This window comes from Strix aluco, chromosome 10 (genome assembly GCF_031877795.1).
Source record: "Strix aluco isolate bStrAlu1 chromosome 10, bStrAlu1.hap1, whole genome shotgun sequence".
Lineage (NCBI taxonomy): Eukaryota > Metazoa > Chordata > Aves > Strigiformes > Strigidae > Strix > Strix aluco.
In genome coordinates, this window is record NC_133940.1 from 13,917,102 (window position 1) to 13,934,972 (window position 17,871).

General features: G+C 40.6%; 1 protein-coding gene across 1 annotated transcript in view; it reads right to left on the reverse strand.

Moving 5' to 3' along the window:
- Nucleotides 1-17,871, reverse strand: part of TRPC5 (transient receptor potential cation channel subfamily C member 5) — a 98,486-nt gene that overhangs the window by 20,074 nt on the left and 60,541 nt on the right. Inside the window, exons 4-7 of the mRNA XM_074834982.1 lie at nucleotides 13,748-14,084; nucleotides 10,296-10,435; nucleotides 5,911-6,233; nucleotides 1,199-1,394 (exon numbers count right to left, since the gene is read on the reverse strand). Coding sequence (XP_074691083.1) covers nucleotides 1,199-1,394; nucleotides 5,911-6,233; nucleotides 10,296-10,435; nucleotides 13,748-14,084 — 996 coding nt within the window. The remainder of the gene's footprint in view (nucleotides 1-1,198; nucleotides 1,395-5,910; nucleotides 6,234-10,295; nucleotides 10,436-13,747; nucleotides 14,085-17,871) is intronic.

Genomic DNA, 17,871 nt, shown 5'->3' on the forward strand with positions numbered 1-17,871 from the left:
CAGCAGATGATCAACAACAGTTGTGGAACATGTTCAAGCAGACAACTCAATACTCTGTGTGCTCTAGCCAGGAAAGCAGCTCACCCATACACTTCCCCAGAGATTTGTCCAGGAAGTTGGGAATGGAAATAGGAGAGCTAGTACTAGTTCTTTTTCTCTGTTTTATCCTCTATCTTCCAGAGTAAAACCAAGAGTCATCCAAAGCAGAGAAGGAAGTCTCTCTACTCTATCTGTACTTCTGAGTGACCAGCTGAGGACACAAATGACTTTCCTAACTCCTGTTTCTGTTCACAGATGATGTAACACTTCATCACCTCATTATCTCTGAACCTACCACCTTAGCTCTCAGAACTTGGAAGGAAGTTCCCCCTGGTTTACTTTAAGTACTGCGCACACAAGACTCTTCTTCCTTCCATACTGTTTCTGTGTAGTTTACCTGAAGAGCCTTAAAACGCAGAGCCACGTTGCTTTAGTTTTCAGTCTGTTGACAAATTTAATCATTGATGTACAGATTAGCTTTTAGGTACACAGAATGAGATTACAGTAGAGGGACCAGTTTTGACCATTCAAGTGAAGATAAAGTTAAGTTTGAAACTTGGCTCTACAGCCAACTGGCAGCCCTGAGCTGCCTCAGCTGAGATCCATCCGGCACTGAGGTTACTCAGGAATCTGAGATTATAGGTCTACAGAGTCAGCTGCCAGGAGACTGGCTGGTGTTACAGATGGAAATGATCTCATTTCAGTGGGAAGATTGTGGAATAAGAAATTATAGGACTGCGCTCCTGACACACAGGGTTTCAACTGAGAAAATAGTAATAGGTGAGAGGAAAAAAAAATACAACACCCCCAAGTTAAAACCAAACATCAGGTAGCAGAGGGAAGGCTTCCCTTTATATACCCTATCTGCTACAAAGTAAATCAGCTGCTAATGGCAAGGTGATCAGTGAGGTTACTCTGCAGAAGACAAGGGCAGATCACAGCTGATAAGCCTTTTCCAGCTAAGAAGCATTACAAACAGAGCAAAACCGCCTCCGCAAGCATGATTCAGGCTGGTGAGTAGAAATCCCAACTATCTGCTGTCAAAAGCTGGGGGCAGCAGTCTCCAGCATCCCAGAAGATACACACTTGCTATAAGCCAAACAGATGAGGCACATGGAGAAAATATAAAAGAAAAAAGAGAGAGAATGAGATAACTTACAGCAATGAGCTGGTAGGAGTTGTTCATCATGGCTATGAGCATGTTCAGCAGCACAACAAGGGAGATGACGTTGTAGGTCCCAAACATAGTGGCCCCAACAAATTCTGTGAACTCATGTCTGGCTTTCACGTTGGTGACGTAGAGATTCAGCAGACCGAACACAGACCAGAAGAGTGACTGGAGGGTCTCAAAAAGTCTGCAAATAAAACCAGATTTTTATTTGGCTATCTGACTCTGGGGAATGGAAAACAATGCCTGGTTCAGGCAGTGTTCAGGTGGGGAACACACAGACATCGGGAGCCTGGGTCACCACAGAGCAGCTGCTCAGTACAGCCATTTATTCTCCCTGGGAGGCAGCCTGAACTCCAGCCACAGTGACCCATTGGCCAATGCATGCAAGAGTTGTGTCACAGCAACAACATCTGCTACCTGTCTGAGAGCCCTGTCCACATCCTTGTGAGATGCAATGAGCCAAACTGCCTTGAAGGAACCCAAGGTTCCCTTTTCTGCTCTACACACATGTAAAGAACAGCCACAATATATGCCCTCTAATTAAAATTGCCATGCTGTGATACTGCTGTTATCTATAGATATAAACTCTCCTGTTTAATCAGTGCCTGCATTAACATGCAGACTAAACATTCAGGGAGCCCATCCCCAAGTACAGCATGGCTGTAGTAGTTAAATAGTGCACAATAGAGGTAGGAGGTGTGAGAAATCACATCCACTTGCACCTTTTGCTCTAATACAGTCTGAGAGCTTGCAACTACTTCAGCTGCAAGCAAACCAGGCCAGTGAGCTAAGACCCCGACTGTTAGCAATGCACATGGCCAAAAATGCTGGTTGCTATGGCTTGTTCGTGCAGCAGCTCCCATCCACCACAGTGCAGGGCCCTCACTAGCACACTGCAACACCCAATCAGTAATGACTCAGATGAAAGAGAGTCATCACATCACTTCAGCTCCAGAGGTTTTCTTGTTTTGAAGTCTTCCTTCCATAGATGAACTAGACCTGACCTCGCTGTGCTTTACAGCTGATGAGATCATCCCAGGTCTCTATTTGCTTCTGCCAGACACAAGTGACCTTTTGCAATCACGTCAAATACATAATCAGCAATCTAAATAATGGCTCTATTCGGGCATCTTTGGTTTAGCTTTCCAAAATATGGCATTTATATCATCAAAAAATGACATTTATATGCCTGTTTAAGAGTTTCCATTTTGGCCTGAGGTCAGCAGATATATTCAAATGCTCCTACTAGAAAAATCAACACAAATAATTCAGATATGTTATTTGACATACCACGAATCTGTTCTCCCGGCTTCTCCGGGCATCTGTTCCACATGTACCCTTGTGCTTTATATGGGGATTTAGTTTCTGTATGGTTTGTGGATGTATCTTATGTTTTTCACTGGCCAAAATTATAAAGACTCTTTAAAGCAAAAATCCTTTCTCCCAAAAGTCAGGCTGTTTGTTAGATTTATTAAATAAGTGAGGTGGTAAAATAAGGATTAACCAAAGAATGCTAAGCACTTTCTACTAAAAATGGTAGAGTGCTAGCTATCTTTTAACTTATTTTAACTATTAGCAGTAGAAGTACTGATTAGGCTGTAGGCTCAGGGGAGACAGATGAGTTCCTGTCATGGAACTGAAATCAGTCTTAGAACTGATCAATGCATTGCTCTGAATTCACAGTATTAACCAGGAGTATAATTTGGGCCCAGACTAAGGCCAGTATATTTACATGTGGACATGTAGTCCCTCCCGAAAAAGAGCGCGACTGGTTTCTACAACTTTGCACAGAAGTCAGACTTAGTTACTCTTTCCTCAGTGTTTAATGACAGGCCAGGACCACAATCTCTTTTCACAGTAAGTGTTTCAGGTGGGGTTCACACTACTTCAGAGAAGCAGCTTTAAAAAAAGAATTTTGGAAATTGTGACTGGGAGACTATCCCCTCCTGCTGAGTATATTTTGGATCTTAAACAAACAGGACAAATCTCAAAGCTCCACCACTCTCCACAGCAGCTTAGAGATGGCAAGTGCCCCCCTCTGCCGCAGGAAGCCTCCTGACCTCCTGTAGTTCCTGGAGAAATGGCCCCAGCGATCAGTGTGACCCTCCAGTGAGAATGACACAGCAGGCAGTAAGGTGTGATTTCCTCCACCCGTTACTCCTCTTCCTCTCTGTCTCTCTTCTCCCTCCTTGTTGCCAGAATCACAGCGATAAAGCTATTTTCAAACTACCTGCCTAAGCAGTAGACACTCTGCCTTCTAAGGGATGGTGAGGCCAAAGCATAAAACCTTAAATTATTCATGACTTCACCTCATTGCTGTCACAAAGGAATATTACTTTTCCGTGATCTATGTTTGTGATGCAGAAAATTTCCTCACCAAGAAAATATTAAACCCATCCTTTGGGAGTAATAGGAAATAATGCACTGGTAAATAGGTGTCACATTTTAAACAAGCTGTACAAACATGAGTGGCGTCCTGCTTTTCCTTCCCTTACAAAATTAGATCTTATTGTGTGACTGCCTAGAAATGCTGGTAGGAATCAAAGGGTACTGATTGAAAGTTTTTTACGTTTATTCTTTCTTTAGGGATGAACTAGGAGCAAACTTGAGGTAACACCAGCTCTGACTTGAATTCACTCCAGCCATGCTTGCTCTCCCCAGACCAACAATATAATTTTCTGTTTTGCAGGTTCCTCATTCTTAGCCAGTCACCCATGCTGTGCATCTGCTCAAGGGCCAAATGTCAGCTTGCACTGGGGGTGTTAATAATGACTATTTAAACTTTTAAGAACATGTTAAATAAATTTCTTAAGCAAGTCTCAAACAAAAAGTAACTGCAGAGCATTCTGTCCCCTGCCAGGAGACCTCAGTCCTAATGGATCCTCTCCCACTGTGATTTTGTTTTAAACAAACCTCTGCCATAAAGGCTGAGCCCCCTCAATTTCCTTTCTGTGCTACATTCTCCTTGGCAGGGGGTTTAAACTGAATGTTAGGGTGGGAGAAATTGTGGTCTGTATTTAAGCTGATCTGCAAGCTTTCCGTTAAGTGGTTCTGTATCATTTCTAGTTCCCAAGATATTACACCTTCTTACAAACTTGGGGATCTTTTTTTTTCACTGCTGACCCAATGCTCTTTTTTCTTTAGTCAAATCCTGCTGTTGTTTTCTCCACTAACGTGCTGACAGTGAAATCTGTAAAACAACTGGTTTGCAATGGAGACAGGCCCCAACCAGAATAGAACTGAATACATCTGTTCACCATAGCTCCAGGGAAAGGCAGGCTCTAGTCCTAAACTTCGTGGTTTTGACCCTTGGTGAGCTAGAATTTGCCACTTAACAAACATTGTGCTTGCCAAACATTCCTCCCTCTGGCTGCTGCATCAATATGGATGTAGATCAAGGAACAGTATTTGTTATTTAATTCCTCTGCAAGGGCAGCACAACACATTTCTGGGACATACGAAGCAATTAAAATAGAAAAAAGACCAAAGTCTTTAATTCTGTTTTTCATTAGCACAGTGCAGTTCCATTCACTTCTCCCAGATATAGATGGGTTTAATGAGAAAATTAATCAAGCCTATGGTGTTCCTGCTCTGCAGTAGAAAATGGCAGCATGTCTGGTCTTCTAGGTCGTGATGCTCTTTCAGGGCTGGACTCTATCCCATGAAAATCCCTCACTTCTTTTAAGGAGGGAGGCTGCAGGACAATGATGGAGCCTTTCCTCTTCCAACCAAGTCATGTGGCCTCAGCCATCATCTGCTTTTGATAACAGTGCAAATATGCACAAATCCTTTCTTAACCTCAAGCCTTCAGCTGAGGAAGGGTGGAGAATTATTGGGCATTATGACAAGTTTTATTTAATTTAGCATAAAGTGGTGGACAACAGTTTTGTTTTGCTTGTTTACAGGGCGTAGGCCTTTTTCTAGACCGTGCTTTATTTATTTCTCTTCCCATTGTGTTTTAAGTACTGTGCAAGCAGCAAGAACAATTGGGTGGGGGCTGATTATTATAATTATTTCCACTATTAGTAATTAAAACAAATACATCAGAAAGACAATTCATGTTATTTTTCAGCATGTGCTATCTCTTTCAGCCCTGCCAGCTGTCACCACAGCAATTTCCATGCCAATATCTCAGTAAAGTACCAGCATTTTCAGCAAAATCCTTTTTGCTGGGATTTTAGTTTCACCTCACTGCAAGGAAAATCACAGAAGTCTGCAACATCATATATGCATAAAATGCCCTAGATGAGATTGTTGTTTCTGCTCTATCACATTACTTATTAATACCTTTTTTCCATAGGTTTATCCATTGCTTTATAAATTTTGTTTAGTTTCCCCTCCTTTCCTCTGCAATCAGACAAAACAATTATTATGGCAAAAGGATACTTGCTTTCTCAAATATAGTGAAATTGTACGGAGCCATAGTAAAATTTAAGTTGCAGGATCATGTAGGGAGACTCTTTAGTCCAGAACTAAAATGATTGTCTCCCAATTCTAGACCTGAGTAAGAGTCTTTCTGACAGCAAAGCTCAGCAGAATGTCTGCTCCAGTTAACTCACACCTTTCCTGCACAGTCAACCAGCTCACCTGATATTTGTGAATGAATAAAGGCACTTTCAGTGCAGTGACAGACAACAGGCAAAGGCAGGTAGGACAGGGGACTGTGAAAGTCAATCTTAAAAACAGAAAGGATGTCTTACGTGGAGAAGGCATTGTTCTGTTTCTCACATCGGATCCCCTTGCAGTTGTTGGGTTCCTCCGAGGCACTGGTCTCGTAATAAAAATAAAGCTGGTTCAGTCCATTGGCAAAAGCCAGAAGCACCAGACAGTAGATAAAAAGGAATTTAAGGATGTCTAGCAGCATGCGTCCCAGAGAAATCTGCAAGGGTCCCAGGTGTGAATTTGCTGTAAACAGGGATATGAGACGCAAGGAACTTAAAATGTTGGATATTGCAAAGAGGGCTTCTGCAATGAGAGTCGGGTGCCACATTTCCCATTCCTCCCTTGGACGAGAACCATTATACTGAAAGAAATAACAAGGTTATAAAAGTGAATTATGTTGTAATTACTCTGAGATAACTCAAAAAGTCACACCTGCTAATACTAATGCTTCACATGTAAATACTGAGCAGGTACTGATGACACAGTATTTTTATTTTTAACTTTTAAACTCTTTAAGTCTCAGTTACTGTCAGACTAATATTCCAGATTCAGGATTGAAGCTGACTTGATCAGGGCAGAGACTTAGGTGTAATGATACCTTCTTATGAACTCTCCCTACTAGATGATGACCCCTGATATGGATAGTTGTGGGACCAGCTTTTCTTTAGAGGCTTCTGTTATGTTGGCTGTTCTTAGCCTAAATATAGAAAACAGGCTTTCTGAATTCTTGAGTTCATTGTTTGTGGGTTCTTCAGGTCCATGGGTTCATACACAATCTCCTTCTCTTTCAACATTTAAAGGGGTTCAGACCGCCCTTTAGCAGGTTCAGGTCGGAAATTTCCAATTACCTTTTTTTTTCTTTTTCCTCCTAAATATGATTGCCCATTCAAAACACTGCACAATTCAGGAAGAATGTGAGGAAGAAGGGAGGGAAGAAGAAAAGCAATGAACTATTGAGTGTAAGAAGTGGATGCTTTCCTTCCCTAGTAATCTCAAAAAAAGTGCCAACAGCCCAGAACCAAAATGCTTTCTTCATATTAATTTTCTTATTAGTTAATTTGTCATGGCAATTTTAGGAGAGTTGCTAAAGCGGAGGTCATAATTACAGCTGAAGCACTGGATACATTTGAGTGCATCAATTATAACATTAACTTGGTTCGTCATGTAACTGTAAAAGCAGAAGCATTTTCTGAGCAAAGTGCAGTCGGATGCAAATAGGTAACACAAAAGAGCTGGTTGTATAAATGTAACTACGCTGGCTTAACTACACTGGCACAACAGAATGGAGTCAAAGACATTTTAATATCAAGGAATAATTGTCCTTTTAACATTTGTTGCTGCTTATTTAACATGTATAAAAAGGTAAAAATGTACTTAGAATAATATAACTAATAGCGTAGCCAGCGCATTTAGGACTCGTAACATAATTTTTATACCTTTTAAAATGAAATGGTATCAATATCATACTGACAGATGAGTTTGCAGGGGCTTTTCTATTTAAATATGAAGGTCCAATACATGAGTTCACAATTATTTTAAGGACACAGCTAAAAGCAAGTTGATATTTCAAACTATTCCTCTGTATGAAGGAGCTGAGACATGATACAAAGGCTTTTCAGCATGACCTCTGATTGCTTCTGACATTTCCAAACTGTTCTTTATTACGTGAACATCATGGCCTGAGTCTGTTAACTTGATTTGAAGATGGGTCTTAAAATATTTACAAACAGGCAGACATGTTAACTTTTTGCCAGTATCCAGCAGTGGGGGTGGATGGTTGTGACTGGAAAGCTTCCCCTGCCTAGAGAGCAGATTTGCACAGTTGTTCACAATTCCCTTTTGCATGCTGGCTGGACACAGCAGCCCAGGGGCTCTCTGCTAGGGTTTAGCATAGACTGCACATAAAGGTATGTGAAAAGGTCTTCTTCATCTCACATCTGTTTTTACAGCAACTTGTTGGGGTCATATTTTGGCCCTTTATAAACTGCTGGTATATCCTTGCTTGGAAAACAGTAGTCTCTTCAGAGCAGCATAGCATCATAGGTAATAAAGGAACTGAAGATTTCAGAGGTATCTAATAAAGGTGGGTATTTAGGAAGGCTCGAGTTGTTTGGGTTAGGCATCAGAAGATGAAGATGAAATATAGCAGAGATGTATACAGAATAGTACAAAGAATTTACTCCAGGCAGTCACATTTATGCTTCCTCATTACATGATAATTCAATGCAGCAAATGAAAACTGATTAAGAAAGTATTTTTACCCTATAATTATCCTGAAGATTTCATTGCTATTGGACAATATTAGGGCCAGGTCTTGGAACCAGTCAAATCAAGGAAAAAATAAGTCTCCATGTAAAAACAAGGATGGAAAATATTAGCGTCAGCACGTAATTTATTTTTCTGATATTTGGCAGAAAGCTAAATGTCCATGTAATCCTTTGAAGTTCTAAGAAGTGTTAGAATATGGTATATTGGCATATATAGCAGCCTTTTCCAGCTCGGGGCTGTTCTATAAATAAGAAAAACCTTTACAAGTCATGTTGCAAAAGGTTTTGAAGCCATTATCAATGTTATAAATCTTCATGTTTCAGAGCATACTGCAACCTCTAAGTGACACAGGTCAGAGGGAACTTCTGTGAGCATGCTGTTTCCGAACTACTCCTACGTACAATTTTATGCACCTCTCAGAATTGTCTGACATTGGTCCTCATCAGGAGCAGACCTTAGATCAACCAGGTTTAATCCAAGTGGGTCTGATATGTACTCAAACAGATATATTCCTGGAAGCATTCTTTTGTGTGATGGCATATAGGTCTTTGTAGTTAGCTTGCAAGTTTCTGTAGTTCTTACAGAGTATACAAAAAAGCTGTACTTCCTTTGTATGTGTGGTTTGGCTAAGAGTTTAAACCTCAGTATGTGACTGTAAAAATCCGTGGATGCACAGCTCTTCTAGTAATTTGTGTGTGAGAAAGAACAAGATTGTTAACATTTTAAGATTTGTTCGTGACTCTTATGATTTCTAGCTTTTTTTTTTGTATTGCTCTCAGTTTAAAGACCAACCTTTCAAGTCTGTAATTTCCTCACTGGTTCTGAACATTGGGAGAAAAAAAGACGTAATCTGTTCCTGCTTTGATGCTGTTACAGAGCTGCCTCTTCAGGGAGCAGCAACTATCTTAAAGCTCTTCCCTTTGAAAAACTATCTCACCACTATGCAGCCTTCTGGATTTTTAAAAGGCCCCATAGCAGGACTGCTTGCTAAAGTTTCTTATAAAAGCCCTGCCATTTTGGAGTCAATAAGCTTTGTGAAATTTTCTCCTCTTTTCCTCTCTGCCTGCGTTCATGCTTGGGTAAGACTAAACAATGGGGGAAGTGCTTGTCCTGGTTATTAGGAGCTGGGCTAAAAGAAGTAGTACCCTTCTACCAGGGCAAAACCAACACAGTAGCACAGCAACACTAGAAAGCAAGTAAGTGGCCAAGGAGCAGACTGCAGTTACCTTATTTACACCTGTGTAATTATACTAACTGTAGTGAAGTTACTGTTAATTCATACCAAGAAAAGAATCAGGCCAAGCGTGCAGCTCCAGCTGAAGTCAGAGAGCCATTGCATAAGGAAGTTTACAGGAGGCCATTTGGGTCTTGTCTGTGTCTTTGAAAAAGAGAGACAGAAGGAAACTATTTCAGGCCATCCTCTGGCTTCAAAACATGGGCATACACTAACTTGGAGCATCAGAAGTTTATAAATGCAGAAGGTGCTTTTGAGGATGAGCTCTGATGTGCGTTCTCACCATAAATGGAACATGACAGTGAAGAATCTGCATGGTGTTAAAGCTCCAGCATTCTCCCTTGTCATTTCTTTGCTTATAGTTTAAAACTATATATTGAAGAGAATAAGGTGACTCCTTTATGTCAGATGGAAGCCTCCTACTAGCAGGTTTGCTTTTCTTAGTAGACTTTTCACAAACTTCTGATTAGTAATCTACAGATCTGTAGGACTACAGATTATAAATCTTGGCTGTAGATGTTTTCAGATAACCCTATTCTTGTTTTTTTCCTTTACTGTTTTATTTTAAAATCATGTTTTCACTATGTCCAGCATTACTGAAAGAGGCCCAGTGTCAGTATGGAAAACAAAATGTATCTTTGGCAACTAAGTAGCTACAGAAGGGACAGCAAGTGGAGAAACTTCTACCCAATGCCCAAACAATCTACTTCAGTCTTAATCAAACAGTGATGATCAAAGGATGAGAAAGACAATCATTCTCCAAACAAATTAATAAGCTTTCCAGGTGAACTTTCAAAAATGGACTGCTTGAAAAGCAGCTGTTCTCTCTGATCTGTAATTCTGATTTTGACAATCCTGTGTACCCTATGTACTACCGTTCTCACAAGCAAGTTACAAATTCTCTCTCCCAAGTTACTGTACCTTGACGTAGGCAACAATTTTAAGGGAGATAGTTGCAAGATAGAGGGAGTTCATTGCAAAATCCATCAGATTCCACCAGTCATGTACGTACTCATTGAATCCACCATCCCACATTTCCTTGATTTCTCCCCAGATAAAACCTGTAGAAAGAAAGAGAGTTCATTGTCATGATGAGGTATTATTTGCCACTAAAGCACTGTGTATATCTGATGTAACAAAAGACAAATCTAAATTAACAGCTTGGAAAAAATGTCTCATTCCTCCTGTCTTCTACAAAGTATAATACTGCTGATTAGGAGACATTTTCCATCTCTGTGGGGAATGTAGTCTCGAAAGATACGAAAAGATATGAAAAAGACCTAGGTTTCCTATCCAGGGCTCCAGATATACATACAAGGAGACTGCTTGAAACATAGGTTAATTATAACTAGTATGAGTGGATTGGCTCAGATGAAATTTGTTCTGTATGAATAAACTATTTAAGCAACTGTATTTAGCGTAGTTTCTAATAGAACGTCTGCTCTCATAGGAACTATAAGTAATTCATTACTCAATTGGACAGTACTGATTTTTCCTGACTTTCTCTGCAGAGCATGCAACACTAGTACCAGTTTCTGCATACCAGTACATTTCCCCCCTGACCTGGAAATATCACACCGAAGAAGGAAGAAGTGAACTAGTTCTCTATGCTCAGTCACTGTACTTATGCATCTTGCTGCACAAAAAGCCCATAGGGACTAAATATGAAAAAAGGTAGGACTCAGCATGAAAAAGGGCACTGCAGCCTGGCATCGCATCTCTCAGCAATGACTCACCTAATGTCAAATATGGCTACAGGTTTTGCAAGGTGAATATTTGTTCCTGAGGATATGGCCAGAGACCCTCATCTCAACTCTGAAATGCCTTCTGGTAGTAATTTTTGGCACTTGCTAACTTTCACTATGACTCCTTGCCACTGGAGGGGTGAGGGGCAGCTTCTGAAGTTCATTAACCAGACTGCTAAACTCACCTGGCATACAATTCTAATTTCAAGTAACTTATATGTCCTTTATTGTAGAACTGATTAAGTATTTTTGAAAGCCCAAGTCCCATTAAAAACCAAATGGCAGCTAGACTCCTTCATCACCTACATGCTTCTGAGAATGTCTTTAGAGCCCCCAGATATTTTGAATTACCCAGTTTACAACATTATCCTTGAAATGAAGACCTGAAACGTGTGAAAATTAAAAAAACCCATCAAAATACACCTCCAGGTGCATTACCAAGATAGTTACCCTAATAGCTACCCATACCTCACCACAGGATACTGCAGTGGTCACTTACTACTTGCAACTCAAGTTTTAGGACCTGAAAGTTCAATTTGAAGAGCAGATAATGTTGAAATGAACTGCTGCAAACATCCAGATATCAATCTTAGCTCTTCAGCTGCCAGCCAGCAGGTCAATGATCACGCAAGCATAATGTCAAGGCCAATAAGATAATTTTATTACAGCTGCCTCCAAATCTTTTCATGCACACAAAAACATAAAATAAAATAAATCAATGGAGAGGGGCCTGTTGAAGAACTCATATACTGTATTTATAGTGAGTTATCATTGCTGGTTACTATAGTTACAGCAATGCTGTGTGTGCCTGTTCTCTCTCTCCTTTTATAGTGGAAAATATTTCTTAAATAATCACCTTTAATCTGGTGAAACTGTTCTAATTTCTCCATTTAATAAACAGTCCCACAATATTCCTAATTATCCAAAATAAAAGAACTCAGAAAGAAGAGCAGACAGCTGTAAGAGGTGATTTTGAAAGGGTTTTTTTTAATGGATTATCCTTCTTTCATCTGCAAATCAATTTTGCTAAAATGCCTACCATTTCCCTGAATTTTAACCATGAAGTTAAGGATAAAGTGAAGAGATCACCTAAGCTCAGAAAAGACATTTAGCCTTCTCAGCTTACTCTGAAGTTTCTACCAACACATGCATTTCAATGCCATAAATCAGTTTAATAAGATAACGAGGCTTGAGTTACCATTTGTAAATTGTGATAGAGCTATGCAAGGAGCAAAGTGCCCTGGGTCACGATGGAGAGTGATTTGTGAACATGTTTGCAACACTTACTTTCATTCCTCGTTTTCCATCAGCAATTTTAGGTTTGGCACTGGGAACAGCTAGGTTCGTTCAGCACAGAACCAGCCTGATCCAGAGCCACCACAGAAACAAGGAGCTGGGGCCCAGGCTTACCAGGAGAGGGGAGCCAGCAGGCACAGGAAAGCAGGGGTGGACCCATGAGAAGCACTGAGGAGCCGTAAGGAGAGCTCCAGAGATTGAGGTTTGTGAGAGCTGTCCTCAGAAAGCATCAGCATGGCTTCCCCCCCCACTGACCTCTACTACCCTGTCTCAATTCACTGTTACCTGACCTCTGGGATTTTGCACTGAACTGACCTGGGCTGTATGGACAGAAGCTGGAGGAGAGCTATAACGGTGTGGAAACCATTGCCCGTGAGCAGACCTCCTCATAACACCCCAGCTCACAGTGGTGCTATATGTTAATGGCACAGCAAGGGAGATGGGAGCTTAATTAGAGGAGAGATCATGCTTCTGATAGAGTTCATAGGTTTTCATTTCCTGTTGTGCTGGAGCTCAGTTTGAAAGGATAAATACTTCTCTGTCATAAAATATATATCCAACTATGCTTCTCTGCTCCTCTCCCTCAGTGTCTCTATCTGCTTGGTCCCATCCCACCTCACTACCTCACCCATACATCCTGCTTTCTGGAACACGGACGCTTCCCAGCAGCTGTGGATGCCCAAGCCAGACTGGAATAAGAGCCTCATATTTAACCTTCTGATAATAAATACTCCCTCCTTCTCCTGCTTATATTAGAACACTTGATATGCATTTGGTCAGTGTTTATCAGCACAGAGGCACATGGCAGAGTGAGGTTTATCTTCCCTTTTCTGCCTTCCTGTAGGCTATTTGGGAGTCTGGGAGCCGAGGAATAAACAGGCCTGGTACCTGTGCACTGGCTCCAGGAGCAGTTCAGTCAGAAGGTGAAAGCAGAGACAGGCTCTTGGTGCTGCCTTCTGCCATGTACCAGCCAGCAGAACTAAGCCAGCATGAGAAGTGACACTATTTGTTACTAGCGTGACCCAGAAGCTAATTTCTAACCCGTTCCTTGCACAGAGCATGGGGGAAGCAGGGAGAGAGCTGTATCTGCTGCGATTTACTCAGGGTCATGTCTAAAGGCATCTCAGATGGCAATATGAACAGCAGAAGAGCCCTAGGCCAACAGGATCTGTTGTTCCAGAAGGAGCCCAGCTGTTTTATGCAGTTACTGAAGCTGGCTGCCAAATCTCTTTACATGTTGATGATGCTGAGATCAGGAACAAGTCTTCACACAGTTGCCACAGGTGCGAGTCAGGTGACTATGGCTCAGGCATTTTTGTGTTTCTGATTTACCTAGAACCCAGGGCAGGATCATCCACTCCACGATGGTGGGAGGTGGTCCCTGCATGTGAAGGTCAGTCCTGACGATGTGCTGTGATGCCAGCAGGAGCATGAAGAGGAAGGTTAGGTAAGAGCCGGTGTGGCAGATAAACTTTATAAATGGCTTTTTAATGAACAGTCCCAGCCTGCTCTTCGGTGCAATCAGATATGCCACAGATAGCACAGGAAATAGCAGTCCAATGGTGACACAGGTCAAGAGTTTTACTGCCCAGTGTTTCCGCCTCCATCCTGGAAAACCGTCATACCAAAGTGTTGCTAGTAGCTGCTGACAGTTTGGCTGAGCAACAAACTGAGGAGGAAAAAAAAAGAAAGATTACTACTGACTGGTACTTCATGTGCATTCCCCCTCATATATGTGTTAGAGCTCACACAGACCCTCATATTAAGTTTGGGGCTGGCTGTGGTGTGGAAAAGCATATTTTGGAGACAGAGGGAAGAAAGGAGGAATATTTCACTCTTATTTTTCTACACAGGATTTCAGATTTCTTCTATGAGGCTTTTTCTATTTGAATCATCCTTATGTAGATCAGTCACCTCACATGAAGCCTCATGCAAAAGTGATACAATGAAAATTACTACAAGCTTTTTCTCTTCCCATGCATTTCTCTTTCAGCCCGCTTCTTTTCAGAACGTCTCAGGCTTCAACCGCTTCAAACAAATCACTGTCAGCATCTTTAAGAAGTGACTAAAAGATGAGACAGGAGGGAAAAGGTGTAAAGCTCTGAGAGTGTGTGTGTGTGTGTGTGTGTGTGTGAGAGAGGAAGAGAGAGAGAGGGAGAGAGAATGTCTCCAGAAGTGTGTGGGGTGCTGCACGTGGTTTTGTGCAAGGAGGCCAGCATATGCGTGTGTGGGATGGGCTGGGCATGAGACAGCATGCAGTAATGTAAAGTTCAGCCAGGTGACATCTGTTGAGAAGCAGGACAGCACATTTGTAAACATGCCTCGCTATTAAGAAAGAGAGTAGTTGTAAAATGTAAGAGATTAAGCAGAGGCAAAAAAAGGAATCTTTGATCACAGTCCCAAAAGTGACACTTGAAAGTTTACTTTCACTCTGTAAAAACCAGCATTATGATAGTGATTTATTGCATCTCAGTGACTCCATACCAGATATGCTCAGGCTGCAACTACTTCAGACTGTTCTAATACCTAACAGCCTTTGGAATTTCAAACTCAAACCATGATATTTCTGGTCTATGCCAGCAGACTTTATGTTCCTGATTACACCTGGACAGCCCTGTGGTTTTCAAAAATTTTCAGACCCGTAGCTAATTAGAGATGTCTGCAAGACCAACACAACTGTGTTTTTCTCTACATATTTGATTTCTAACCCATCTTAATGAAGATACAATTCTGATCTACTAAATGCAGATTTCTCACTGGGCTCTGCAAGTTCAAAAGAAAATCTCAACTATTGTTCTGAGGATGCTTGTTGTACTTACTTTGCTGTAATTAAACCAGAAAATCTGTTCTACCATGGATATATAGTTATTGATAAACATACTCCTGTAGCAATATAACTACATCTATGATCGGACACAGCTATATCATAAAGAATCAGACTTTCAATGGACACAATAGTACTAGCAGTATTTATCAAGGAGAAGAGACCTCTTATAAAGGAGACTCAAAGCGGTGAGTAACCTGCAGATGACAGTACTGTTTATTACACTTGGCTTGTCCATATTTAAAAGGGATCTCTGGGAGGGATGCGGTGCCACCATGCTCTTCTTTCCCCTCCGGGAAGATTTTATCATGCAAAGCACTCTTTTAATACTACAATTTAAACCAGCTCTTGGAAGGACTATGCCAGGGTAGCAAAGGGACTGGCTTCTGAAGAAAAGTCTTACTGTTTTGCCACCCCAAATTCAACCCTGGCAGAAGCCTCTACGTAGACACTACTGCACTCAGTGTAAACATGGCCTGGGCTAATACTGAATCAGCCACCACGTGCATTTATGAGACAGTTACAAGGCTCTTCTCATCATGTCTAACAATACCTAGGACTTCCCATAGGTCTTAGTCACCAGGAGATCAGATTTGGTGTGAAAGAGACAATTTCTTAATAAAAGCTTTAGCAGACAGCTATATCTTTTAAATATTCCTTCACTGCCAAAACTGCCCAGTATTGGGAGTACTTTTTATATGCAGTTCTTGGAATATTCTATACAAGCAGAGCATTGTCTCTGCCATGTTCAAAATTACTAAACCAAGGTCAAGAGAAAGGAAATATTAGTTGCTCAGTCTGATAAAGTCATTCATTTCTGTAGGAATTTTTAGATTTTGTGAATACATTTTATATGCTATAACAGGCTTTTATATCAGAATCAGACCATTTGTGGACTAGGTACTTCACATATATGGAATGACCAAAATCAGTATTGAAAATAAGATCTCCAAGAGGAGTATCTGGCATTTATGAAGCTCAATGTTTATCTGGTGTTACTATAATAAACATGACTGCTGCATTTAACATACAAGTGCCAACTGTGCTCCAGAGGACATCAGAAAAGAAAATCAGAAACGCATTCGATTTGAAATCAACCTACACATGCATGCAGCAGAAACTGGACAATAGTCGATATGGTGATGATCTCCAGAAAAAGCCAAGACCTGTTGCTTGTTACGATCAGAAAATGTTATTGTAAAATTCCAAGTTGGGACAGTGATGAAAGAAACAATTCTACAGAAACTGAAAAAACATCAAGCATCAATTGTTCTTTGGTTGGTTGGGTTTTAATCTATGATTTCAGAAGGGTCAGCGTGTTATGTCTAAAAGCTAGAAGAAACGGAAGGTTACACTGCTGTATTTTCTCATTTAAGATCACAAACAGGAGCTGTGACCAGATGTGTTCTGTGGTAATTTACATGGTAATAGATGCTGCTGTTTCTCTGAGATGAGGTACAGTTGTGGGGGTTTTTTGAGGGGGAAAATGTATAAACACATTTTCTCTTTATCACATATGATAGAAAGCTCTAAGGGGAGAATAAAACTGTTTTTCCTTTGAGTCAAAGTCAGAGTCATTTGAGAAATCAAATGACTATATGTTCCTCTGGTTGCTGTGTAACTTGCAGGCATCTTAAAGTGCCTCTTCTCTGCCTAATAGCTCATTTCTAAAACCTGCTTTCTGTGTTGTATCTGCTGTTAGTTCTTCAAATGGAGAGAAATTCACACATCATGAAAGAGCAGTTTTAAAGACCAGCTTGGCAAAAGAGAATGGAAAAAGCCATTAAATTTTCCAATCAAGCCCATTCCAACCTCACTGAAAATGGCCTAAGGGAAATTTAAGCACACCACAGAAAGAAACTCTCCTGAATGTCACAAACCATCAAATGCTGTCTTTATTAAAGGTAAGGCTAAGCCCTCACCAATGTAGGCTTTTACTAACTCATTCCAACTCATAAGTCCAACTTATTAATCACAGATTTAAAATTAGTAAATACTACAGCTTAGATCTCAAGTAGTGCAAGGACTATAGTTAGCTGAAAAACAAAATTTGCAGTGTGCAGAAACACTGGAATTCTGAATTAGAATGAAGGAGTCAACTAAGCCCTTGGTGAAGGAATCAACTAAGCCTAAAGAACCAATTGCTTTCAGTAACTTTCTGTTAACTTTAAACAATACAGAAACTAGCTATTTCACTAAGTAGTTCTGTGAATGTTGGCCTCATCTTTGCTTCTAGGTGTTGTTACCTAGTCTAAACCATCAAATTCATTGACTAGACTAAACCATTGAATGCTCAATTCATTAAAGATTGCCTAGGATTCATACTGCTAAATCAATGCACATAAAATATAAAAACATGAAAAAGCTCAGCTTTAGCCCCATTAAGTCTGAAGTAGCCTGAAACTGCAATAATATCGTGGAACTTTTGTTACCATCCATAATTTCAAATTTCTTCATAAAATTAAGAAAACAATCTTATTTCTACTTTGCAAATAGAACTGAGATCTGGAAAAGCAAGTGGACTTCTCCAACACTACTTATGCCAAGGCCTTTCCTGAGTACAAGTTCTCTTTCCACGTAAGTAGGGTCCCAAATATGTTGGGTTTTTTTCACCTTTTTGCAAAGGCTTTCA